This window comes from Ostrinia nubilalis, chromosome 28, assembly GCF_963855985.1.
Source record: "Ostrinia nubilalis chromosome 28, ilOstNubi1.1, whole genome shotgun sequence".
Classification (NCBI taxonomy): domain Eukaryota; kingdom Metazoa; phylum Arthropoda; class Insecta; order Lepidoptera; family Crambidae; genus Ostrinia; species Ostrinia nubilalis.
Window position 1 is genome coordinate 3,147,582 of NC_087115.1, and position 27,700 is coordinate 3,175,281.

Here is a 27,700-nt window from a genome sequence, read left to right on the forward strand (position 1 = left end):
GTGAACTATAGATAAAGGATCAAGGTTCTATTGATGGCTACACAATGCTATGTGAAGTATACCATGGGAAACGTTTCATTCATAATGTACTATGTTATTATATTCGTAGAACGTTATAGTTTTCATTGCGTTTAGATCCACATATTGTAGTGTAGATGTTATGAATGAGAGACGTGACTACACTTGTCATGGAAAATTGTAAATACAATAGGGTGTGAATGTGATGTCGGACTGTTGATTTGTAAGAAATCTATTTTTTAAAGAGAAGAATTATTAATTTATTTGTAATTACTGAATTACATAATACCAAATTATATTAATAACGATTAAAATGGTGTATGCCGCGGACAAAAGCAAGTATGTACACATTTAAGAGTTCTAAAATTTATTTTGTCACGCAAAAATATTTAATACCACATCAATAAAAGTGAGTTTATTTTTCTACAATTTCTTCAATCAAGATCATACTACGACCAAAACTCTTTGATCCTTGATCCAAAAAAAGTTTCTAACCTCGGTCTCCTTTTCTGGAAACTTCAAATATTCCAGAATCCAATAAAGATCATACTACGACCAAAACTTCTAAGTCCTTGATCCAAATAATTAATAAAATAAAATTCATCTCTATGCCAACAAGACCGTCTAAAAACTGAATTTTGAGATAAAACCTACTTAGATATCGATCGCTTCTTATGATTTTAAGTAGCGACCTTTATAGACCGGTTATACAGCATTTATAATTACAACATGTTGCAACATAATGTCACACAGCCGATGGATTAGTGGGTCATTTGGGCCAGGTGTTACAGAAAACGCGAGTTTAACATTTATATGTGTATGTCAGTTAAGATATGAAATATTAGGTTTGCTTGACTAGCTTTTGCCCGTAGCTTTCCTGGTGTTTGACATAGAAAGATTGACTTAGATGACACTTATCGTTGTAATTAAGGCAATTAACTCAATATAAAAAAAAAATAAAAAAAAATTCTTTATATATCTCTCACACACATAACATCAATTACATTGATTGATATTTACATTTAAGATGTTACACAATATTTATATTTAATATCGTTATAATATGTACTGATTAATTATAATATGTAGTTTATGCGTGAAATATTTATAAACATCTATCCATCCATCTTAATAAGATAATCTTTATTCAGCTTTATTTATCTTCAAAAACTTTCACATTTATAATAGCTGTTATTCTGATGTATAAACAACAATACTGTAGTTTCATCGAAATTCGTTCAGTAGTTTTTGCGTGAAAGAGTATCCTCACAAATTAACACATTTATGATGATACTAGCTGTGCCCCGCGGTGTTAACCGCGGTTCATTATGATTATCTATGTGTTAATCCAGGGTGTCAACTAATTCCGTACCAAATTTTATTAAAATCGCTCCAGCCGTTTAGACGTGAAGAAGTAACAAACATACAAACTCTAGCACTGGCCCATTTATTTTCCCAAAAAGTGCTTTTTGAAAGCCTAGTAATACTAATATTAGTGTGATTAGTAGGTACTAAATTGAGTCAAGTTTCGTGCTACACTCTACATTATTATGATCTCAGGTGAAACCTACACATCGAAACGCCATTCGTCACGTTTTTTATAGTCTGGCAACACGTCTAACTGTATACAAAGCGTTCGAATATTTTTAGCGCTGGCAACCGACCAAACGGTAAGATATTTTAGCTTCTTTATAGCTTTAACTACAAATACTAAACTACAATAAGAAATATATATTTCATGCTATAAGAATGTTGTTTGAACCTACTCATCATCAGGTCATTTAGTCTCCACTGCAGGAGCACGACTCTTTAATTTACCAGAGGCAAATGGAGGATTTGGCCTACACTCCCCACGCTGGCCAGACGGGTTGGGGAGGCCTGATGCACGCATATTTATTTATTATCCTATAGTATCCAGGAAGAGTGCCACACTACTTCCTTCAGAGTTGCCTAACCCAAAAAACTGTGTACCTATCCTGCGATTCGACCAGAGTAAATATTAATCTTAGAATAAATTGTCAGTTTTGACATATTTCTCATACTGAAAATGTCAATGTGCCAGTTATGCCAGGAGTTATGATAAGTTTGGTCGAATCGGGCCTAAATAGTGATGTGAAACAAGACATCGAAATTAATTATGTGAATGAAGTTTAATGTTCAGTAAATCACATCAAAGTCGAGGCCGCCACAATAACAATGACTTATGGCGTCTGCAATACAGATGATTGTTCTTTGCCACGTCATTTAATTATTTTGACTAGACATTTTGGGATTTGTCTTCAGAGTAATTAGGAAAACTGTGGCATATTAATTATTACACATAGCAAGCTCCGCTTTTGCTCTGGTGGGTAGTCAAACCTTAGGTTTTATTTCTGTAAGGACTAAAAAAAGAAGTTTTCCAGTGGCTTAGCTCACTTTTAGCTTGGCCCACGGGCCAAGTCACTGGATATAATTTTTAATTTTTTTTTCTTCTAGTAACTGTGCCCACCTTCAGTGTTTTTATTAATAAATTAAACACCAAATTAACAAAAATCTACTCTAGAAACTGTTTAAAAATTCAAACCAGCGACATGACCCGTGGGGCCGTGGGCCAAGCAAAAAGTGGGCCAGGTCATTGGAAGACTCGAAAAAAGAACCTTTTGATTTCCCCCGTTTGTCTATTTGTTATCACAAGACAGACCGAAACTTATGCGGACGGAGTAGAATGCAAAAGCTAGTGTTCAATTAGTATTATCCACAAGATTCCTAACAAGTATGTTACAGTCGACAGACTACACATTTTTGTTGCAATATCACTCTTATTACAACCTACATAAGACGCTCATTTTTCAGCAAGATGTTCTTTACAGTAACGCTTGACGCATTAGCCTATTGTTTGAGAAGACAATAACAGTCGCTGTTAAAATGTAACAATTGAGTAAGTATTTAGATTTGTTATAAATAACATAATATGTGTTAAATGGAGGTCGTGATGGAGATGTATCATATCAGAATATACATTTTGTAGCTAAATAACACCTATTGTAATCAAGTTAAAGTTTTCCTGTCAAACTAAAGCAGGCTAAAGCTAGGGGACTATTCCCACCTCTCGTTCCCACCGCTGCAACTCCTGTGTAGCCAGGATTTACAGCTTGACCGCCAATAACCCAACCAGTGAAGGTCAAGTTTGTCCCGGGGGAAAGTTAAACTGTCAGTGGACGCCATTTAGTTTCAACGAACGAATCTAAACGGTACCTATTATGGGTATAGCACTTTTCGAATACAAAAGTAATACACGTTTGTGATCACGAGCCAGAACACTTCGAAAACACTTTTTTGGTACAACAGTCAACATTTTTCCTCAAAGATTCCTAGAAGGTTTCTAAGAAAAAATTATAGTAACAATGAGTCGGCGAATTCGCCACGTGTAAAATACACATTATAAAGAGTACTGTTGTTGATTTGATTTGATATCTTCTATATTTATCTAGGTTGATTTAGCTAGCGTGAATTTCTTCAACCTTTTCATAAATCACTCCAAATCAGTTTCGTCAAAATTCAATCTGTTTTGGTAAAAATATCCACGGTTTGATGCTATTACATTTTCATGATGACTATTTAAATAATATGAAAATGTAGCATCAAAATTGTGGATATTTGATAAAAAAAACAGATCAGAGAGAAAAGAAATAGACTTTTGATTGGTTGAATTTCAATATTAAGACCAAAAAACAGGGTAAAAATCATAATGTTATCCAGTCATCTATCTTAGATACATTTTTCAGTAGTGTTTGACTTTGTCAACTGTCAGATCAGAATGTATCAGTGGTCTAGTTTCAAGTGCCTCACTTTTTGGGGGCATTTTAATTTCATGGATCAAGTAGTTTTGAGCGTTGTATTTGTAATACGGACGGATTTTGTAAATTACCTATGTAATTATCCAAAAAATCAAGAGATTATTTGAGTTTCTCTTTTTTTAATTTCTACATAAAATCTTAATACCTTACTGTTTGTTACATTAAAGATACTTAGAAAAGCTATGGTGTAATGGTGAATTTGTAAACAGTCCGTGTGGCATAATCAACTATTAGGACCCATGACCTTGGAAAACAACGCAGTTGCCGCGCAGTAAACAACGCATAGCGGTCACCATGCTATAGAATAACTCACTTTAAAACTAATTCTAGTATGTTTAGTAAAAAACAACGCACCATTCCATCCAGTGCTATGTACTACATCATATCCAACCGTCCAATAACACACTTCATTAAACACAAAGCAACTGCCAATTAAGAAACCTTACGAAAATAATTAAAAAAAAAAAAAAAAACTCATATTAATATTGCAACTGCAACCGAACACAATCCATGTCACCAGAACCAATTCCAGCAATAAAAACTGCACATTGCGATAAACGCTGTTTACGTGTTAATTTTTTTGTAAAAAAATATAAAAATTAAGGTTACACTTAAAAAGTATGCGTGTAATGGAACGTCGTTAACAAACACAAGACACTGTCGACTCTATTTTGGAAATAGAACGCAATTTAAAATTTGAATTTGTATTCGGAATTTGTTTTTGCGCGAACGCGCGGCCGCCCGCGACGCGTATTGGAGGGGCACTGGGGAGCTAGTGTTGTGCTGCGGTTAGCGACAACTACGCGTGTCGAATCAAAAATGCGAATTGCGTTTCGAATGGAAAAAAATCGACATACACTATGGGAAGTCGAACCTTAATTTCGAACTCCTCTTATGTTCTTCTGATTAATTTCGTTGCGGGTCCAATGACAATTTAACTTTCCCCCGGGACAAACTTGACCTTCATTGGTAGGGTTTTTATGGCGCGGTCAAGCTGTAGATCCTGGCTACACAGGAGTTGCAGTGGTGGGAACGAGAGGTGGGAATAGTCCCGTAATACACTATGGGAATACATTACTAATTCCTTACAGCTAACTGTAATGCTGCCTTACATTTAGTTATAACTTTATTATAATTCTCTATCAAGTCGATATTAGCATTTGAAATAAATTGTACACGTGCGCAAAATGATAATCACGTTGTTATGAATTGAAATAATTCGATAATCTTATCGGCGAAATACCCAGATTAATTACATAAAATTTTTAAGAAAATCGATAAAGTTAGCCGATCTAGTCGATTATGTGCTCCCATCACAGCAGACACTCGACGAAATGGCTGCGTAGTTGAAGAAATTTTTATTAACCTTGATAATAGGGCGATGGGGATATAGTGGCCAGCATATTTTAGACTTTACTGGTGTTTCTTAAGATTACTTTTTCAATAATGCGAGAATAACATTTTGTTGACACACACAAGTTTTATTGCAAAATTGCATCTTTTTACAACCACATAGATGCCACAGTTTTTTATGTGCAGCACATTCAGTGCAAAGTTGAAGGTTACATAACGCGATTCTTAGAACACAATAAATAAAAAATGCAAGCAGTTTTTTGCACAAAAATGAAATATTGCAAAATGGCGACCGAGAAAAAATGTTGTTCATATTATTGTAAGCAATAAATAATATAATTAAATAACAAAATCGATTCGATCCATCCTGCATTACACCACTTTGTTTCTCGTATCAAATAAAAACAAATACAAGGAAATTGCTAATCTATAGTTATGCACGTCACATTAAAAGTACACAGCAGATTATACATTTTTTGTTGCAAAAGGGCACATAATAATAAGGGGACTTTTCAAGGCGAGAGCGAATAGGCACCTACAAGGCAGATATGTACCATCCTAGACTGCATCCCACATCCCACTTAACACCAGGTGCGATTGCGGTCAAATACCTACCTGCCTTGTTATGCATAAAAAAAAAGCTAAATATGTGGCCTGTTGTAATTGGTATAAGTCTAAGAGCTATTTTTTACAACAAAAAGTCTAATGTGCTATCGAATTGCCGAGACAGCCGAGTAATTGTATGGACTCTTTCGACTCACACACAGTTCTGGGTTCGATACTCAGATGGGACACGCTAATGTAAAAAAAATTGTAATTTTGTTCTCAGTTTGGTTAGGAACAGCTGATTGTATGAGGAAAAATTGATTTATGTTTTGAGATTTCTTTAATGGTTCCATACAAACAAAAAGTAGTTGCTGGTTTTTATAATTGGATGTATTTCTGATATCAGACAATTAAAAATAATTAACGCGTACATCTTTAATTGCATAATAATACGTTATTATTACGCTTAAAAGAGCCACTTACTGGTAAACGGCATTATTATGTATTACCATATTTATTGAAGCGTACTGACAGAGGAGCAGCCCATTATTGAACATTAACGTATTTGCATTTTTATCGAAGTACACACAACAGCACTTTGAGATAAACACTGAACCTTATCTGATTGTAATAAGCTCTATTTTGGTACAAAAATGTAGGGTTCTGTTGACTGTACTATTGCTTGACTGTGGGTAAGGAGTAGGACTGTTTTAAGTTTTAAGTCTTATAACAGGCATTGAACATTAAAAAATAATAGCTGGAGCTTATGATATGGAAATAGGATCCAAACTATGGTAATATTTTATGGGACAAAGGATTAAGAGTACACACATTTTATGTGATATTGATGTTAAAAATAAAATAAATAAAATGTTTAATGTAAAGTAGTCATTTTAAGTGACGACAGTCAAATAATTACTGTATGTATTGATTGACTTACGGTTACGTTACGATGTATTTCAGGCTGTTTCAGGGTAATTAAAAGCACATCAGAAGTTACTGTTTTGTTGCAAAAAAGAACTAGAAAAATAACTTATTACGACTTCATAGAAGATACCAGTGTTTAAGCTTGATAAGCTGTATTGTCTGCACATTCGACTTTTTACTCCCGTTATAGCCGAACTTTCAGCAGATGTGTCGCATCACTAAACATTGCCATTTTGAAGCCGCATTAGTTTTAAATTTTAAGATGGCGGATGGAATTTTGGCGCCATCGCCAGTATGCCACCTGGCGCCTAAAATATCGCACCTCTCACTAAAACCGATATTGTTATTAAAATAGAAAGATTACAAGTACGATCTTTGAGAGGTACTTTATAGACTTCATAATAAACAAGATAATCTATCTATTCTAACAAAAATGCAGTACAGTCAGCGTCAAATAGTTCGTGACACCCAAAGTTGACAATACAACAGGCATGTTTCGAACTTTATGGCTACTTTAGGTTAGGTGAACTGTACCTGCCAAGCCAACTCAGTTGGAAGTTTGAAGAGTAGAAGAAACTTTTTCTTTTGCAGAGTGGTTCACACTCCGAATAAGGTATAATGCGGATTGGTTGATTTATCTTTGGAATTGGTTGAAAAAGTGGAAGTTTTAAAAGAGGAAAAATAAACTTTTGATATAGGTGGTTCAGTATTTCAAATCCAATACTAGTGCGCTAGTGCGGATTGATAATTTTTTCTTTGGAATATGTTCAAATAATAATAAAAACTGACCTTCTGTACAATTTTGGACGTCTTCGGTTTCACGACGGCTGGCTTCGGCGCGGGCGCAGCCACAGGCTCTGCAAAAACAAACAAACGTAAACAATTGTTTATGCTACAGGTATAGCGCATAACATTACAGAATAATTGAGTAGGTTCCTTCATAGAAAAGCATGAGATCCCGAACCATTTTTCTGTACCACAGACCGCAGGGAACGCAAATTCTGAGATCTCGCGGGATTGAAAATCATCGATCCAGCAAATACGGCGATCACAAAAATACATGCGGAATTGGATTCTCCATGGATGGAGCTGAACAAGACACAATCATGTTGCGCTGTAGTAAAATGTGAAGCTAACGACTCGCTCTATGGTACCCCCTAGGCTCCCTAGCTGCTAGACGTCACTAGGAGACAGTGACCTGCATGTACGGAGGTACGCACTATATTGCACCAATTTGGTAACAGCCAATTCCTCGAACAAATTGGCGGTATTGGTGGTAGCTAGCCAGGAAGCCTTAAAACATGCCCGAACAGAAAATTTTGGCCCATTGTGAAACGAACCCGGGACCTCTGGTTTTGAAGCAGTGGCGGCGTAGCATAATATGTTGTCACCCGGGGCGCCCCCCATCCCCTTCCTTACGCCGTCACTGGTTAGAAGGAGGTGGTCTTACCACACAATTAGTTTAACAGTGAAATACCAACCTGGCGGGGGCTGCGCCCTTCCCTGCTGCTGCGGCTGCAGCGGGGACCTTTTCTCTTCGAGCGCGGGCGCCGCGGGGGGCGGAGCGCCGGTGCTCCCACCGCGTACCTGGAGACAAAAGAAAAAGGTATAAATATAAAGTTTTTAGCTTTCGTATTCCATTATAGAAGACTAGCGGCCGCCCGCGACTTCGTACGCGTGGATCCCGTTTTACCCCTTCATCTATCTTACGCGGTTTAGATTTTTTCATACAAATGATTTTTTCCCGCAACTCCCGTTCCCGTAGGAATTTTGCAATATCCTGTTGTAACTAAGCTTTAAGTTTACTAAGGTACCTGCATGCCAAATTTCAAGCGTCTAACTTAAGAGGTTTAGATTTTTCATACAAAAGGATTTTCCCGCTAATTCCCGTTCCCGTGGGAATTTCGGGAATTCCTTTCTTAGTGCACCTCTACGATACCTAAGCTACGTCCCATCCAAATTTCAAGTGCCTACGTTTAGCCGTTTAGGCTGTGCGTTGATTGATATGTCAGCCAGTTTCTCCTTTATTATAGAAGATATATGGTTTCATCCACGAAGACGCGCCCCACCATTCTTCTTGCGCTAATGTTTGAGTGTTATCGGTATACGCTAAATTATCCATGAGTGCACACGCACACTACAATAATGCCGCTCGGATTGCTCGGATCAAACTCCCCGCACCCCGCGCGACCGAGACCAAAAATTGGTGGGGCGCGTCTTCGTGGATGAAACGATCTATCTATACTGATCTAATGTAATTGAGACTCGTATAAAAGTTGAAACAAACAATTTACTGGCTTTGCTATGCAATGGGAGTCTCGTTTTGAAAGACTTAAAAAGTATTGTATTTTTTTAACTTTAAGATTCATCAAAATTGCTCGTTCTAACTGGCGCCCGTCTTGTTAACGCTCGATATGTTTGGATTAAAGTACAAAATATCATTATGGTGGTGTCTTATTAAGGGTTAAAAAAATGCATAAAAATACAACATTGAAAACATCAATTTCATAAAATTTTGTCAATAAAGCAGCTGCAAAAGATTCCAAAATGTTACTTTGCAAAAAAAAAAACACCTTTCTTCGCCTTCACAACTTGCTACATATTTTAAAGCAGTCGACAGCAATATCCGACTTCACTCTTTTATTCCAAAACAGTACCTATTCCAACTACTTAAGGTCCATCAGTTTATCTTGATACAAAACCCGTACTGGCAACACCATACACGGTAAACGGCCCGTAAGAGCACTACTGGTAACAATCACATTAAAACTCTCAAGCCAAATTGAGTTTGTTACCGAAACTCGTTTTGTGTATCAAAAAATTTGCGCGTGGCACAAGTGTAAGAGAAAATGCTGTATAAGTGAGCTGCCACTGGCGGATTGCAAGCGTTTTCAAAGCGGAGCTACGACATCGACGTGGAAACACGTCGCGGATTCTCAACGTCTCTGTCTCGTGTCGCCGCGGAACCGCTCCGCTTTGAAAACGCTTCAAATCCGCCAGTGTGACAAGGCCCTAAGACATGGTTTCCACCAAAGGGAAGAGGAGAGATGTGTTTGGCGGGGAGGTGATGTGGAAAGAATCCTCTTCCACTTTCCGCTTTAGTGGAAACTGGGACTAAATGGCAAAAGACTGAGGCGGTATCGGGAAATTATATTTTACCACACATCCTACATCATCAGGTCATTTAGTCTCCACTGCAGGAGCACGACTCTCTCTAATCTACCAGAGGCAAATGAAGGATTCGGCCTACACTCCCCACGCTGGCCAGACGGGTTGGGAAGGCCTGATGTTCGCATATTCGTCCTTTAGTCGCTTTTTACGACTTCCACGGGAAGAGTAGGGTATATATTAGTGGTAGAAGTACAGTGGTATATAATATTTTATTCTATCGGAATCACACAGCCACTGAGATAAATCTATTGACAATTAAGATGTTACAAAAGTGAAGAACTAAGAAATATTTTTGACATTTGCCTTCGCTTGTAAATTGTACCAAACACCAATTGCAAGCGATGTATCAATTTGCGCGGTTATTACGTATAATAATGTGACCCTTACCCCACTCAGCACAAAGCATACAATCCCTTGCATTGGTGTGCTATTTTGCAGGTTTAACAGGCTTTTTACAGAATCCGACGGCATATGTCGTTGTTGGGTAACTTTGCAACGACTGATGAAAAGGGGATACGAATGATACGTTATTTGAAATTTCGAATGTTGCCATTTCTCTCACGCAAAGAGAGAATCCAGCATGAGCGACGGTGACAGATAGACCCGAGTCCCGAAACTATTCAGCATTTAGGAGTATCCCTGATTTGACTGATTCTCTGACTCATTGGCCTAGTGAACATGTTGAGCAGTGGACGTCCTATGACTGAAATGGTGATGATGACTAGGTAGGCCAGTTTTCAATGCCTACCTGCTGTCATCTGTACACAGTTTTTTACCAGTTTCAATCAGTCATACACTCAACTACTCCGGACTATTTACTCCTCCACATGGTGACATCATAGAAATTTTGACCGCAGCAAAAAGTTCAGTTTTAGGGTTCCGGTAATATAGAAAACAAAAACCGGAACTTTGAACTCGTAACTTAAAACTTTTTTGGTGAAATGGGGTTTTGATGGAAGAAGTTTCACATAGTACCTCTATCCGATGTTGACTCGTAAACAGCTACTGTATTACAATTCATTTAGACTGAATAAAAGCTAGAAAACATCTCCTAAATTACATTAATTACATTTAGTTTCAAATAACTATTTAGTATCTCCTGAAAAGTTTGTTAGGCATATAGGACGTTTCACATCTGGAACAACGATATGCATTAAATACGAGGCTTTAAAACTAATAAGAAATCGATAGATTCACTGAATTTTCTGAAATTACCTTTATAGTTTTGAATACGATACTATTTCTTAAAAACTAAGTATATATTTTATTTAATAACATGTTTAGATATCCAAATGTGCGGAACTAATTGAAAGAAAACAGCTCACACTTGGTTATTAATCATCAAGATTATTACGCATTGGTTTTTATTATAAGGGGCCATACCATAAGCCACTATTTATTAATTTAGTACAGTGGTTCTTAACCGGTGGTCCGCGGATCACTGGTGGTCCCTGGAGGCATTCCAAGTGGTCCACGAAGACATCGTAATAAACAAGTGAAGTGACGTGATGAGTCAAGTCAACACAACGCAAACGGCGCACAGAGGATGAGAAATCGACCTACCCTTTCATAGGATTTTGAAAATAAAAAAAATAAAGTGGTCCCTGACAAGACAGAAATTTGGTAAAATGGTCCCTCGTGACTTAAAGGTTAAGAACCACTGATTTAGTAAGAAATTCATCCTACTTATGCTCCGTAGAGCAGGCCCCCCACTAGGTGGACCGACGATCTAGTGAAGGTCGCGGGAAGCGCCTGGATGCGGGCAGCGCAGGGCCGGTTGTTGTGGAAATCCTTGGGGGAGGCCTTTGTCCAGCAGTGGACGTCATTTGGCTGCAACGAACGAACTGTTTCTGATGTTTCCTAAAGCCTGGTCCGTGAGCACGTAGAATTTTGTCCAATGACCCCAAGTTACCCATCCTTATCGCTCGCGCGTAATTATATTGTTGTCACGACTGTGCGACGGGCGCCCGCAGTGAGTGTTCGAGAGCGAGAGCAACATAATTACGCGCGAGCGATAAGGACGGGTAGCTTGGGGTCATTGGACAAAATTCTACAAATTCTACGTGCTCACGGACCCGGCTTTAGTTTCAAACGCTGGTTATGAGATCCTCCGAGGTCTAGTGGAAAGAGGACCATAACAATTAGCTCCAATTTCTAGTCTGCTTAAAATCTGTCTCAATTTATCAAAATTGGTTCGGCAGTTCAGGCGAGAAATCGCAACTGACAGACAGTCATTAAGTAATTAATTAAATAAGTTACAAAAATAACATAAACCTAGACATCTTAATACAATTCTATACGGTCAGTCGAGTAGCACGCTAAGATGTAACTGGTGATAGACAGAGACGGCACTAGTTCTGAATTGTAACAACTTTTTTACAGCTTCAAAGTTTCATAAAAACGAGACCAGCGTTCAGTTTTTACCTATCTAGGTGTGGCCAGAGGACAGGCGAGGTGAAAGAATGAAGATAGGGCAGCAAATAATAATCATAATCTAATATTCTTGACCGATTCACAAATATTTAAGAGTACGTTGTGTGATGATGAATGATTAATTATTCTACTTGGCATCATTAACTCTTACCCTCTTATTAATAAAAAGTTACACCTAGGATGAACCCTGGATTAAAATGACATTTCCATACTAAATGACAATTTAAGCCAGAGTTCAACTAGGGTGTAACTTTTATTAATAAGGGGGTTAGAGAACTGTTATTTCTAGATTTATCATTCGATTCGATAATAGCACTCATTGACACTGGTCATTTGACCTTATAAAGGTTGCAGGAATGTGATGGATGCCGCTATGAACCTTGTTCGGTTTCGGAATCTTTGGGGAAGGAGAGCGGATAGTCGTCAGTAGTTTAGCAGCAGGCTGAAATTATGATGATGATGATGATTTTTCAAGTAATTATAAGAGGCTTGCATCGGTCGCCATTAAGGCTATTCCTGGTGACACCATTGCTAAGCAAATTCAAGTTAAAGGAACTCTTTGAGTGTATTCTTTGTTTGAAGCTTAATTTTAATGTAAATTTTAATTTTGATGATGACTAGTAGAGTTCATGGAAAAGTACGTAGATTTGAGATAATGTGGTTTAATATGTGTGGGCTGTAATGGCGTGATATTTTTAGATGTTATTTTCTAGAAATGGTGACTTATCTAAACCTTCCGGAGGTCCAAGAAGACGCGGAAGGAATTAGCGGAAAAATTAAACAGTGATGGAACAGGCGACTCTCGATCGGTGGAGAAATAGCGCAAGGTATGCGATCTCGAGTGGTTTAATATTTCAAGTGTGCGACCTAACTCATTAAGACATTATTTATGGGCATTGCTTTTAAGCCAATGCCACATACTTATAATTTTTTGTTTAGTTTTAGCTTTAATTAAATGATTTGTTCTATTTCTGTTTGTGGTAAAGGTGTGGAGTGATTTAAAAGATAACACTAAAAGAAAGCTGGGTAAAATAAAAAGAGCTGCAAGTGGCACTGGTGGTGGACCGACCTTGAAAACAGGGTCATGCAAATAATTGGAGTGGAGGCAGCTACTGGCACGACGGTGGTGGAAGCTGGCTTTCAGCAGGTCTGCATTAATTTATTTCAGTGTATTGTAGTTTATTTATCAAAATGTCATTTTACTTTTACACAAGTCTGGCAAGGGATTGCCTTAGGGAAATCCTTAAGCGTGCAAATTTTATTCTAACACATTTTTAATAGATCTAAATATTAAGTTTATATTATTTACGCATAATATTATTACTTGACTATTACATGTAAAGTTTTAAAAATAATACAGACATATTTATTAATTCATATTAATCAAGGTTTATAATTTAAATATTGTTGTAAATATTATTATAGTGTAAACCTTTTTCAGATTGAAGATAGTGGAAAAACGCCCAACACCCAGCTAGAAGAAATTATGATACACCCAGGTATCATAATTTCTTATATATAGAAGATAACCAATTATTTATTCTGGATACAACAGCTACAGGTAAATTTCATTCTTTTAGTAATTTTACATAGATAACAGACAAAATATTATGAAAAATATGGCAAATCGATGTTAAAATTAAATTAATTAAATCAAGTTGTTAATATGAAATTAAATTACATTACAGAAGCCGATCGGAACACCCCAAGCACCAGTAGCCAATCCACCGTGATGCCGCCCACCTTCAGAGTGAAGAGACCGGTGCTTCTCCACCTTCTAATTTATCCCGTAATTATTTAATTTAAGCTGTGTGTACAACATTAATGAACAAATAAAGCTACTACATAAATACTTACGTTAGTTTTAATTTCAAAGAAACAATGAAAATAGTCTTAAAATTACAGCTTTCCAGCCATAAAAGTATTTTTAGATTTAGATTACATGTGTAGCCTATTAATCTCATCAACCAACACACTTTTTATCGTCTTCAGCCTCAAAAAACATATTTTTTTCTTTCGACGCAAGTTTTCACACTGAAAAATTTACCGTGACAAAACATTCGTAAACTTACGTTAGCCAGCTATCGCCACTTACTATTCTATACGTCAAAAAAAGGTTCGTGATCGCAAAGTTAGTATAAACATCATACGATACGTTTACGGTACTATTACGTTACTATACAATAGGCATTTGTGCTGCCAAATTTAGTTTGTTTTACGTCCGATAGAGGCGCTCTCAGATTCTCATACAAATTATTTACGTTAACGATACTATTACCTTTACGCAAGTTATTCGTGCTTGGCGTACTAGTGGTAGTAGCGAGAATTTACGAGATCAAGCTAAGCTGTAGCTTTCGCTGACTTCGTAGCCCCACCCGAAACTCAATGCAGCCCCGTTCCGAGTCTATCGATAAAAATTCAAAATGGCCGCCGGTTTTTTGCCGCCAAATATTGTACTAGTGGTCATTGACACCAGATTAGTCAGTGTTCTGATTAAATGAAAATTAAATGGGCTTGGATTTCTCGGATGAAAACGATTTCAGCCGATTTAACATCTCATAACTTAACAAACTGTATAAGATTTTTCCACGAGGATGCTCTTGGCCTGCATCGTACACGAAAAGTGACGATCCAGCCGAAAGTGGAAGCAAGCTTCAATCGGAATCCTCAAACACAGAGGAACTGGCTATCTTACCTGCCGGAACACATGCTGTTAACATTGTTGTTATGGCGACAAACTTAGGTAAGGTGGTAGCTAGTCAAGGGGATTAGAACAAGCCTTACCACCAACCAAATCGAACAGAAAATTTTGCTTCCACTGGGAATCGAACCTCTAGGTCTGACGAATAAATTAATAAAGATTGGGACCACATGACTTTTTATCTTTACGTAGATGGGCTTGGTCATGATAACAATCTCACCTGAGGGATATAGATGAAAATTGCGATCTAGGAGCGAGTTTGCCCTGAAGATGTCTGTTCACATTATGTCTTTGAAGGCCTAAGGGTTATGCGAGTTAGGGTTACACAGAGGTTTTTTTATGTGACAGGAGGCAAACGAACAGACGAATCACCTGATGGTAAGTGATGATTACCGTCGCCTTATCTACACTTAACGTGACCGGAAGGCGCTGGATGCAGGCCGCTACCAACCGGCAAATCTGAAAATCATTGGGGGAGGCCTATGTTCAGCAGTGGACGTCCTATGGCTGAAATGATGATGTAACGTGGCTGCCAAAGCATTACAGATTACATACAGGATATCCCTTCTGAAAACCGATCCCTCAGAACCAAGAGACTCGGGACTATTCCCACCTCTCGTTCCCACCGCTGCAACTCCTGTGTAGCCAGGATCTAAATCTCCTGTGTACCAAAAGAGTCGGTCAATTTGCACCAGTTTGACATTATTTATTTTTATTTAATATGCATAATATACAGGAATCCCGCTACATTAAAAATCAAGAAATAATTTGCCATTTAAAGTCAGCTCCAAGTTCGCTATCTAGGAAGCATAATACTCGGTGATCGATGGGCCTGAGGCGCTGTTATCAGTACTGATAACCGCTCAAGGCTGTGCGCTAATCAGATCGCGATTTACACGGTACGGGACGACAGCGATTCGATCACGACATTCTGAAACACTAAGGTCATAGCAGACTTTATCAACTCGGAAAGGGATCAACACAGAATCGCCTTTCGCGAGCTGTCTTCGCCTTCGCGAGCCGTTTACGTTACGGTGCGAATAAATATGCGTTGCAGTATGAAGTTTCATACAAAGATTATTGACCGCCTCGAGTTCATACGGTTACGATCCCTTTCCGGGTTGATAAGTGTGCTACGTCCTTGAGGGCGCATCGAGTGTCAAGCGAGTTGTCGACGACACGACTTATCGTGTGAAGAAATCGCTTCAGACTCGATGGTGGCATGAAACCTTCTTACGGGAATACGAAGAAGGAGATATTTTGGACATCTAGGCGTCTCCCCAACCCCTCCGGCCAGCGTGGGGAGTTTAAGCTAAATCCTGTATTTGCTTTGTATTTTTCTCTAGTAAAAACTGATGAGGGTCGAGCTACTGCTGCAGGGGAGAATGAATGACCTAATGATGGTGATTCTTAACATCACGCTGTAGCCGCTGTACCGCTAAATTGAAGCAAAAACTTTCTTCTTCCATGTCGAAAATATGTCCTTAATCTGTGGCACTTTTGTATTTTAATAGGTAGCTACCAAGGTTTTTTACAATGCTATGCTATGGAAGAGCGGCTTCCTCTGACACAGGTGCTTATGTAGGTACTTAATAGAGGAAGTCCACACCTAATTTGTAACCCTAAAATTGCAGCGAATAAATGTTTTATTTATTTTATTCATTTATTTATTTAATAGATGGCGTTACTTGCAAATTAAATTACGGAGGCGAGTCGCATCATCCGATGATGTTGAGTGACTCTAGCTTAATTTATAAAACGATTACTATCACTTACGCATTTAACCATTATTTAAGAGGAATAAAATTCTGAATCAGTTTCAATAATCTAATACTCTTAAAAGGGAAAAACCCTTCATTCAACATTTCCTTCCCTAAAACACGCTTTCAAACGCTTTTTCACAGGAAAAAAAACATGAATGAATTCACAAAACGATTCACGCGGCAATAAATATAACGAAGAATAAGGAAAAAGTTGTGAATGTAACATATCAGAAATCAATTATCTGAGTCCAACGTGGGTAGCGCATTTTCTTACATAACTTTTCAATTCCTATCATTGGAGGTCCGAAAATATTTCTCATACAATTTGATACCATAATGATCATTCTTCATAAAAAATTTAAAACCTACATATTTAAAAACATAATCATTGATATTCATAATATCACTAATCATACACTTAGTTTTTACTAATATTTGTTTTCATATATTTTTCTATACTAATGCTCGAAACTCATAATCATTCGAATAAATAACTATAATATTCATAAATGTGATGTATCCTAATATTTGTTTTCATAAATTTATTACTCATAAGTGTATTTATCCATATTATTGAAAATCATGATGTCTATATTCGTATTAAATCGTATTTTAACATTAAATTAATTTGAAATGGTCCAAAACAGGCAATATTTTGTGCCACAAAACTAACGTGACAGAAACGAATCGCTGCAAAACCGACTCCACGTAGTCTTGTCTGCCCTACCCCTAGAGTGTAATTTAAAAGCCGGAGGCGCGGAGGGAGGGCAGCCCTCGCCCGCTGTAACGAGGCTCAGGCGCCCGGGTGAGCTGGAGCGGCTGAGGCTGGTCGCCGAGGCGCCGAAGGCGCCGATGGCGATCCAAAAAGCCGAAGCTGCGGAAGCAAGCGTGGGCGCCTGAGCCTCGTTACGCAAGGGCGGAAGGGCTGCACATCCCGCAGCGCCGGAGACGAGGAGATACCAATGCATGCTGCATGCTTGCTTTCATGCTGCATGCTCTGCATGCTTATCTACTCTATTAAATTATATATGATTTTTTTTAAAGATACGAGTATGTAACAACAACATTATGAGTTGAAGTATGTTCTTATTAACAACATTATTAATTAAAACAATATGATCAATGAATGTTATGAAGAAAAAAGTACTGAAAATAAAAATTATGTATTTTAAATGGTTCTTGGTAGTGACAGTATTGATAAAAAAATTATGATTACTAAATGTTATGAGCTCCGATGGTAGTAATAAAAATGTATGAATAAAAAAAGTATGAAAAATAAAATTATGAAGAGAGATTATTATGAACAAAAATCGGTAGTAAGACAAAGAATAGGATATAGAATTTTATGTGAGCCAATATAGAACCCCAACGTGCCATTATCAGGTAGCCATATCGCCCAAGGCTCAGTGTAAATCGATCCGCGTTTACACAGTACGATTAAAACAACATTGGCAATTCGTCAAGTCAAGTATCAATACGCTTCGAGTGGTGTACAGTCGCTCGGTACGTAACCGATAACGTGTAGTGTTGGGTTTTATTGGGGGTCAAGCTGTAGATCCAGGGTACACAGGAGTTCCAGCGGTGGGAACGAGAGGTGGGAATAGTCCTTTTAAGTATCAATACGCTTCGAGTGGCGTACAGTCACTCGGCTGGAAGACGTAGCGTGGGCAGGCCTCCTACTAGGTGGACCGACGATCTGGTGAAGGTCGCGGGAAGAGCCTGGATGCGGGCAGTGCAGGACCGTTCATTGTGGAAAACCTTGGAGGAGGCCTTTGTCCAGCAGTGGACGTCATTCGGCTGAAACGAACGAACGAACGAACAGTCACTCGGTACCTAACCGATAACGTGTAGTGTTGAGTTCAAGTTGTTAACGTTCTTTTTGCAGTTTTGACTTGACGAAAATGACTACGACTGGTTGAGTTTTATTGGCAGTCAACCTGTAGATCCTCGGTACACAGGAGTTGCAGCGGTGGGAACGAGAAGTGGGAATAGTCCTTTTAAGTATCAATACGCTTCGAGTGGTGTACAGTCCATAATGTAACCGATAACGTGTAGTGTTGGGTTCAAGATTATTGAACGTTCTTTTTGCAGTTGGGACTTGACGAAAATAAATATCACTGGTTGGGTTTTATTGGCGGTCAAGCTGTAGATCCTGGCTACATAGGAGTTGCAGCGGTGGGAACGAGAGGTGGGAATAGTTGACGAAAATGAGCGACGTCTGTGGCAGTCATTTGTTTTATTTCGAGGTTGGCGGAAGGTGTTACAGCTATCTAGCTATTATCACAGATTTTTATCAATAAACCGTATGCGAGACAGATATTACCTGCCCCAGTGGATAGATTAGTTCAGCTTTCGTTCAATTGAAATTTGAGACAGATCAAAAGTCTATAGCAGCTTATAAAATCTCGAAAAGCACTAGTTAACCGACGATCTGGTGAATCTGGTCGTGGGAGGTGCCTGGATGAGGGCGGCGCAGGACCGGTCTTTGTGGAAAACCTTAGGGGAGGCCTTTGTCCAGCAGTGGACATCTTTTGGCTGAAACGAACGAACGGACTAGTCTAAAACACTCACGATACAAAAATGTCTACGAAATCGAACATACAGGAAGAACAGGTGAAAGAAATACGTTATCGAGTCACCAGAACACGCTTGTTTTATCGGCATATTAAAAATACCTCATTAGAAAATGCAAGGAATGCCGCAAGCTATCAATATATCTTTCCACCTTATAAATTATATTACAATCTAAAAATACTTGGTAAAAAACGCATTCCACGCCAACCTAACACCCACCTGTCGGCGAAAAATGCACATTTTTTTTACAAAGTGACTGGCCTAGTTAAGTTATCATTGTAATTTTATTGAATTGTATTCTGTGGTTGTGCTTTTAAATAAATAAATAAATAAAAATTAGCATTTTTCCACATAAGTCGGAGCGTGTAAATCTAAATACCATCTCCCCACTATTGCCCAGCTAAGTGACTGGCCAGTGATTGGTCTATTCTATAACACCCACCGCCACCTGTCAATGTCAGGGAAGAATTTTTTTTTTTTACTCGACTGCGCCAGAAGGACGACGGTTATTTCATTAATCTTGCCGTGTAAATGCCAACTCCCCACCACATCCCAGCTAAGTGACTGGCCAGTGATAATAATGCCACTTGACGTTTCAGAATCGTTGGTCTATTCTATAGTCCACCACCTGTCAGTGTCAGTGAAGAAATTATTTTTTTACCCGACTGCGCCAGAAGGACGGTTATTTCATAAAAGTCTTGCCGTGTAAATGCCATCCCCCCACCAACTCCCAGCTAAGTGACTGGCCAGTAATAATTAGGATATTGCATGGCCACCTAACACCCACGGCCACCTGTCAGCATTTTCCTTACAAAAGTCAGACCGTGTAAATGCCATCCCCCACCATTACCCAGCTAAGTGACTGGCCAGTGATAATTAGGATATTGCATGGCCCGAACACCTGCGCTTGCGTCGCTTGACAGCCGCGGCCGTTGACCCCGATACTGCATCGTGGCGAAATTGCAACGCATTTATAGATGATTGATCGCTTTCTTTGTGTCTGGGTTAAATATTAAAGCACAGATGTCTTAAATTCACTTGATCACTGGCACTAAGGCCCGGTTTCCAGAAGTGAAGGTCAATTTGGTCAAGGAAGATAGTTTCATTGGACCCGAAACGAAATGATCAACGGGACTATTCCCACCTCTCGTTCCCACCGCTGCAACTCCTGTGTAGCCAGGATCTACAGCTTGACCGCCAATAAAAACCCAACTAAGTTTGTCTCGGAGGAAAGTTAAATTGTCATTGGACCCGCAAAGAAATTAATCAGAAGAACATAGAAGTTCGATGTTAAGGATCGACTTCCCTCCAGTGCAAAGTGGGTGGCAGGTGACAAACAAATGTAACCTAGTTGACACCGCTAGGTGCCGCTAGTCAATTGACTTAAAGGCACTGTCTATACAGGAGTTGCAGTGGTGAGTCATTTGACATACAGTATGTAAAAGCTCATAAAAATATAATCTGACAAACGCGGCTATGCATTGATTTTGTAGCAAAGCGAACCTCCACACTAGTGCGCGAACTCAATTATCTATCTAACACTATCGATTTCAAAGATACTAAAAATAGAGTTTTACAGTAAACTGTGAACTAACTCGATTTTCAAATCTCGAAGTGTTTTTCTAGTCGAGTTTGAATTGTCCAATTCATGAATTTCCAAATTATTTTTTTTGTTACAAGATTACTACATGCCGCTCCCATACCTCTAGCACTGACTAAGTTATGTTAGCTAGACCTGTAGTATTTGTATCCAACTACGTAATTAATTATTTCATACATTTATTAGCACCTCAGTTGTCAAGCTCCGATGTAATACAAAAACGTGCCCCACCAATAACGAAAGAACACTCAAAATGCTATGACCTCGTTTATCTACGCAGTCTTTTAGCACTTGCTCAAATAAACGTAAACGCGGAAAACGATACGACAGTTAAAATATGAACTAGTCTTCGTGTATTGTTTTAGACAAGGCCGACTGTTATTTTTCTATGTGTTCTAATTGTCCAGAATTCCAGATGGCTTTAAAAACACCGAATTAGAGAATCTCTTTCTTTTTAAAGTCGGTTAAAAGAAAAAGAGTTCCCTGCAAAATCATACCCCTCTACGTTGAGTAACTTTCTCCCGGGACAAAGTTTGCCTTCATTGGTTGGGTTTTTATTGGCGGTCAATCTTGGTTACACAGGAGTTGCAGTGGTGGGACTGGGAACGCTAAGTGGAAATCCGTTGTGTTAGCTAAACATCTGGTGTTAGGGGTGGGTTCACCACAATAGTTCATGTTCATGGGCCTCCCCCAATGATATCCACATCGCCCGGTTGGTAGCGGCTTGCATCCAGCGCCTTCTTGCTACCATCACGAGGTCTTCGGTCCACCTTCATTTCATAATAAACGTACTAATTAAAGTGGCGTATTACGTAGTCAATAATTAAAAAGAAAGCACCATAAATTAGCAAAACAATGGGAACACCGAATATCCTAATTCCTAACCTTGGCTTGTCGCCAGAAGAAACTTTATCAAACAGAATTTGTGATGTAACTAACAAAATGTACGTAAAATAACATCAAAACAACGCAATGAGAGAGTCGCATTGCAATCGAAATATAAAGCAACATTCTATTACAATTGAACTGAAGAATTTTGGTATAGAAATAGAATAAATAAGATCTTGTAGAAGGACAGAGGCTTCCTATAATCGCAAAAGAAATCATGAAATATTCCGAAAAAGATAAACAATATTCGAGTTAAAAATCTCTGCTTAGTTCGGAGTTTGACACTAGACAAATCTAAGATAAAAAATACACCAGTTTCCACAAACTAAGTGCAATTTTGCTTAAGAATCAAAAACTTATTTATTCATAAGAGAAAATTTAAGTATATCAAGTAATTGAGTGCACGGGAGATAGAATTATCTTTTGAAAATATAGACCACTAAAAGAATTCCAAGATACAATTGGATACTAAATACTGAAAATTTAATAAAATTCCAAGATTCAATTTAGATACTGAATACTAAAAAAATATAATAAAGTAACCATAAAGGCATTTAACACTGCAGTACACGCGCCCCTTTTTTTACACGAATACACGCGCGGCCTACTCTGGTAAGCCAATTTAAAATCACTGTAAATCAGTTTATAAGCAATTTATGAATATAATTACTATTTAAATGATAAAAGTGTTTATTATAGTTATTTTATAATCAAAGTTTTTTTATACTATAACTATTTGGGATCAAACATTATAAACAGATTTAAAAGTTGTAAATTTTTTGGACCAAAATTGCACTTTGAGACCAATGTTAACAAAACAAAATTGACTGAAAAAATATGATTTGTTTTTTATCTGTCATAGTATTCATGACTTTCTACTGCCTGGTACACGGTGTAAATCCATTTGTTACAAGTCTTTCATATTTTTTTTGTCGAGTGATTTCGGGCTTTTGACTAGACCCGCATTTTTGACGGCCAATTTTAGAAAAGTGCGCAGACTCTAGCAACCCAAGCTTTACTGGCTTACTGACAAATTTAGTAAACGAGGCTTTCCTGGAATGCCAGCTCTCTGGCGCAAGTTTTCAAAAAGTTATAGCGTAAAATGTTACCCAGTACGCCAAGCACGAACAATCAAAGTAGTAGTAACGTAAACGTATCGTGTCTACTATACTATGACGCAGTAATACGTTAGTAGGCATCACGAAGCACTTTCGTCGTTGTGTAGTTAGTACGATACAATTACGAGAGTGACGTCATCCTAACGTAAGTAGGGATGTCCCCACGAATGAGCTCGCTGAGCTTTCTAAACCAATGATTCGTTCGGAAACATGTTGAAGTGTTCTAATTAACTGAAATTATTGAAATATATTATGATATTCGAGTGAAATCTTAGAGAAAACAATCAAGAAACAAAATTATGTTCCATATATTTGTAGTAAGGTAAGTAAATTTAATTTTTAATGTTGGTTAATAAAAATTTTAAGATTCTTTTTTCCATCTGTTTTGATTTCTGAACGATCTTCCAGACTGTCAAACACAGTTTGCTTTGGTAAGCAAATTCAAAAGTTTTAGGAACTCTTTGAGTATAAGTATTCTTTGTTTAAGAAGCTTCATTAAAGTGTATTTTAATTTTGAGCATGAGGACAAGTCATTTGCAGTACGTAGCAATGGTAGAGTTTATGGAAAAGTACGTTGAATGAAATACAAATATTTGTGAATGTGGTTTAAGTGTGGGCTGAAATGGTGTGATATATTTTGGATCTTATTTTCTAGATATGGTGACTTATCTAAACCTTCCGGAGGTCCAAGAGGACGCCATTTCATACAAATGAAATGGAAGGAATTAGCGGAAAAATTAAACAGTGACGGAACAGGCGACTCTCGATCGGAGGAGAAATGGCGCAAGGTATGCGATCTCAAGTGGTTCATTCTTTTAAGTGTGCGACCCAAGTCATTAAGACATTATTTATGGGCATTGCATTTAAGCCAATACCACATACTTTTAATTTTTTGTCAGTTTTAGTTCTAATGATTTGTTCTATTTCTGTTTGTGGTAAAGGTGTGGAGTGATTTAAAAAATAACACCAAAAGAAAGCTGGCAAAGATAAATAGAGCTGCAAGCGGTACTGGTGGTGGACCTGCACTTCGATTATCGTTGACTGACCTTGAAAACAGGGTCATGCAAATCATTGGAGTGGAGGCAGCTACTGGCATGACGGTGGTGGAAGCTGGCTTTCAGCAGGTCTGAATTTTATTTCAGTGTATTGTAGTTTTAGGTATCAAAATATCATTTTACTTTTTCATACAAGTCTAACAAAATTTTATTTTATCTAAATATTAAAAGTTTCTATTATTTACGCGAAGTTTTAAAAATAATAAGTACAGACTTGTTTATTAATTTATGCTAATGTCGGTTTAATGTAAATATTTTTCAGAATGAAGATGATGAAAAAACGCCCAACACCCAGCCAGAAGAAATAATTATACCTGGGTATATAGAAGATAACCAATTCACCCTGGATACAATAGATACAGGTTTGTTCTTATAGTAATTGTACAATTTATCAGACAAAATATGAAAAATTTTATGTTTCCCAAAAATAAATAAATAAATAAAAATCTGGTAAATGAAATTTGAAAAAATGAAATTAATTAAACCAAGTTGTTAAATTACTTTACAGAATCCGATTGGAACACCCCAAGCACCAGTAGCCAACCTACCGTGGTGCTGCCCCCTCTTCAGAGTGAAGAAACTGCAACACCTCCACCTTCTTCTCAAAAAATTAAAATTATATCAGATGAGCATTGGGTACCACCACCACAAAAAAAGAAAAGATGTGATAATAATAATGTAGCGAAGATATTTGTAGATTCTGATAGGAGAGCAAGAGAATATGCAAGAGAGCGTGATTTGGCCTTTGAAAGGTTAGAGACCGAAAGGCTGCGTGTGCATGAGTATGAAGTCCATGAAAGGGTGCGACAGAGGGACCAAGAGCTCAATTTACAGGCTCAATGGCTCCAGTTCATGAAAGAGGCTATGAATGTTATCATTAGATACTTTGAAAAAGAAGATAAGTAATTTTGTATTTATTAAATGTAATATCACATAGAAAATTTATTTCACTATTTAGAATTAAAAATTAAACTACAAAGCTTAGTAATTTCGCTATGAAACCACTAAGGTTTGTAAGTATGCTAAGTCCTATTACGCTTACATTGTTTGTTAATTTCTCCTGTAATTATTTAACTTAAGCTGTGTGTACAACATAAATGAAAAAATAAAACTACTTTTTATATGTTTACATATCTACGTTAGTTTTAATAAAAAAATACAATTTAAATAATCTTAAAATTACAGCTTTCTAACCAGATACATTATAAGTTTTTTTTAGATTTAGAAATTACATGTGTAGCCTTGTAAGTATACTAAAGTCCTATTAAGCTTACATCGTTTGTTAATTTCTCCTGTAATTATTTAATTTAAGCTCTATGTATAACATTAATGACAAAATAAAACTATTAGATAAATACTTACGTTAGTTTTAATTAAAAAAAATTAAACAATCTTAAAATTACAGCTTTCTAACCAGATACATAGGTTTTTTTTTAGATTTAGATTACATGTGTAGCCTATTGATCCTATCAACCAACACACTTCTTATTGCTCGTCCTCTTCCTAAGTCGTCTCCAGCCTCACTCTCTTGGAAAACATGTCCAGAGATTATGTTTGGTTCAGTTAAAAGGTGTTCCTCTGGTTCGGGCACATTAAAATCTTTGGCTAAGTTGTGCAACACACTGCATGCCATTATTATTTTTGCACACTTTTTTGGTGTGTAGTGTAGTGTGCGGTCCTTACACAAACATCGCCAACGATTTTTTAACCGCCCAAAGGTGTTTTCAATCGTGACCCTGGCTTTTCCATGTACTTGGGTGTATTTTGCTTCAGGGCTTCCTTCAACAGCATCAGGTATAGGAGTCATTAGCCAGGGTCGCTGAGGATACCCAGAATCACCTGTAATTAACATACAACTATGATTGAAGGAACGAATAAAATTATTTTCACTTCGTAGGCCGTCGTAATATTTACCTAATAACCAAACTTGTTCATTATGCCGATGTAGTTCTTGCATATAATTATTTGCCATGCTGTTATCCCAAATAAACGCATCGTGGGTAGCTCCCCCATATTTTGCGTTAATATTTAATATTCGGCAATCACTGTCGCATATCTGAAATAAAGTTTATTATGTTGTAAATAATTATTATTAAATAAAACTCATCATTTATATCCACTACTTTACAGGCATGTTTGTGTTACTGACCATTTGTACATTTAATGAATGGAAGTGCTTTCTACAATAAAATAAATGTTCAATATCTTTTTTGGGTTTAAAAACATGGAAATGACATCCATCAATACACCCTATGACCCCAGGAAAGCCGAACTTTGAGTAGAATCTGTAAAAAATAATAATTACAATATTAGTTGAGTACTTATACAATATTTTGTCTTTCTATTTTAGAGGTAAATTGGAATATTAATGTTATGTTGTTTATGAAGATGATGTAAATGCTATAATTTAATAAACAAACATCTTACTGATTTTTTACCGCATCTCTTTGCTCTCTTGTTGTCGGAAATTTAATATAAAAATTCAATATTGGCGGACTAACAAGTGCATCGGTCACTTCTCGTACGTACTTGCTGACTGTAGTTTGACCTAAATGTTTTGCCATTCCAACTAGTCTTTGGTACGATCCAGTGGCGTAAAAAGACAATGCACAAAGAATCTGTGTAAACGAAATTAGAAATAGTAAATTCATCAGTAACTCATTAATCTATATTTTTAGAATGTTTGCTTATCTCACCTTAAGTTCCAAGCTAATTCGTTTGGTTGACTTCAAAGAAGTATGTCGACGTAATTTATCGCATAAGAATATAAAAGCATCTTTACTAAGACGAAACCTATTCTTAAATTCGGTTTCGTTTAGATCTAATAAATTAATTTTTTTTCTCTCCTTACATCTACGACTTATTTCTCTGTAACAGGGCATTAAAATAAAAATGAAATCATTTATCTGAAAAATAAGCTTTTTTTAATAGAAAAACTTATCACGTACTTACCTAGTTTCTCTTTGTTCATTGTTACCTCCCTCAATCTCAAGTAATCTTGTTGCAAGATAATAATACAATGCACTACGTTTAACTCTACGCGCTTCTTGCATTTTACGTAAATTTATGTATTAAAACCCACTGAAATTTATTTATGAAACACGTTTTACTTCCGACGCAAGTTTTAACACTGAAAAATTTACCGTGACAAAACATTCGTAAGCTTACGTTAGCCAGCTATCGCCACTTACTATTCTATACGTCAAAAAAAGGTTCGTGATCGCAAAGTTAGTATAAACATCATACGATACATTTACCGTACGATTACGTTACTATACAATAGGCATTTGTGCTGCCAAATTTAGTTTGTTTTACGTCCGATAGAGGCGCTCTCAGATTCTCATACAAATTATTTACGTTAACGATACTATTACCTTTACGCAAGTTATTCGTGCTTGGCGTACTGGTCTACTATAGTAGTCCGCGCGTGTACTCTAGTGTTAATCAAATCTACAGGAGAGCTACTCCGCAACGTTCACGTAGTTTCAGATCTACCTATCACTGTCGCTCATGCAGGCATTTAGCTTGGTGCGAGAGAGATGGAAACACTCGGGACTTCGGATAACATTTTTCAGCACGGAGATGATCGAAGGACGTGACCTTGACCCGATGAAATGGCAGAGGTCGTCGGATCCCCGACCTCCGTCCTAGTTAGGTTAGACGTTTTATGAACTTCTGAAATCATGATGCAACACGCAAGTAAATGGTTCAATAGAC

General features: G+C 37.4%; 2 protein-coding genes and 3 long non-coding RNA genes across 6 annotated transcripts in view; 3 read left to right on the forward strand and 2 right to left on the reverse strand.

Moving 5' to 3' along the window:
• Nucleotides 1–27,700, reverse strand: part of LOC135085198 (la-related protein 1-like) — a 97,360-nt gene that overhangs the window by 40,775 nt on the left and 28,885 nt on the right. Inside the window, exons 2-3 of the mRNA XM_063979952.1 lie at nt 8,162–8,267; nt 7,470–7,537 (exon numbers count right to left, since the gene is read on the reverse strand). Of these exons, the coding sequence (XP_063836022.1) occupies nt 7,470–7,537; nt 8,162–8,267 (174 nt within the window). The remainder of the gene's footprint in view (nt 1–7,469; nt 7,538–8,161; nt 8,268–27,700) is intronic.
• LOC135085126 (uncharacterized) lies at nt 12,825–13,778 on the forward strand. Its single transcript, XR_010260032.1, has 4 exons — nt 12,825–12,921; nt 12,998–13,111; nt 13,271–13,431; nt 13,726–13,778. It is a non-coding gene; the product is annotated as an uncharacterized LOC135085126 (long non-coding RNA).
• LOC135085127 (uncharacterized) lies at nt 13,794–14,136 on the forward strand. Its single transcript, XR_010260033.1, has 2 exons — nt 13,794–13,845; nt 13,973–14,136. It is a non-coding gene; the product is annotated as an uncharacterized LOC135085127 (long non-coding RNA).
• Nucleotides 22,941–24,383, forward strand: LOC135085460 (uncharacterized). Of its 2 annotated transcripts, XR_010260121.1 has the most exons (4): nt 22,941–23,250; nt 23,584–23,716; nt 23,870–24,052; nt 24,246–24,383. It is a non-coding gene; the product is annotated as an uncharacterized LOC135085460 (long non-coding RNA). The 2 variants fall into 2 exon arrangements; XR_010260120.1 differs by having other exon boundaries at nt 22,941–23,716.
• LOC135085251 (putative nuclease HARBI1) lies at nt 24,501–27,393 on the reverse strand. The gene is made up of 6 exons (XM_063980003.1): nt 26,936–27,393; nt 26,680–26,851; nt 26,411–26,601; nt 26,133–26,268; nt 25,898–26,039; nt 24,501–25,822 (listed from the first exon to the last, which is right to left on the reverse strand). Exons 1-6 carry the CDS (start codon nt 27,034–27,036, stop codon nt 25,428–25,430), a joined length of 1,137 nt encoding a protein of 378 aa, XP_063836073.1. The 5' UTR covers nt 27,037–27,393; the 3' UTR covers nt 24,501–25,427.

Excerpts from the sequence above, each read along its gene's own strand:
- LOC135085251 (XM_063980003.1), bottom strand. The coding sequence starts at position 27,036 with ATGCAAGAAGCGCGTAGAGTTAAACGTAGTGCATTGTATTATTATCTT. Across the intron at positions 26,269-26,410 it reads AGAGATGCGGTAAAAAATCA|ATTCTACTCAAAGTTCGGCT; the intron begins GTAAGATGTTTG and ends TATTTTTTACAG. Across the intron at positions 26,040-26,132 it reads ATTCATTAAATGTACAAATG|ATATGCGACAGTGATTGCCG; the intron begins GTCAGTAACACA and ends ACTTTATTTCAG.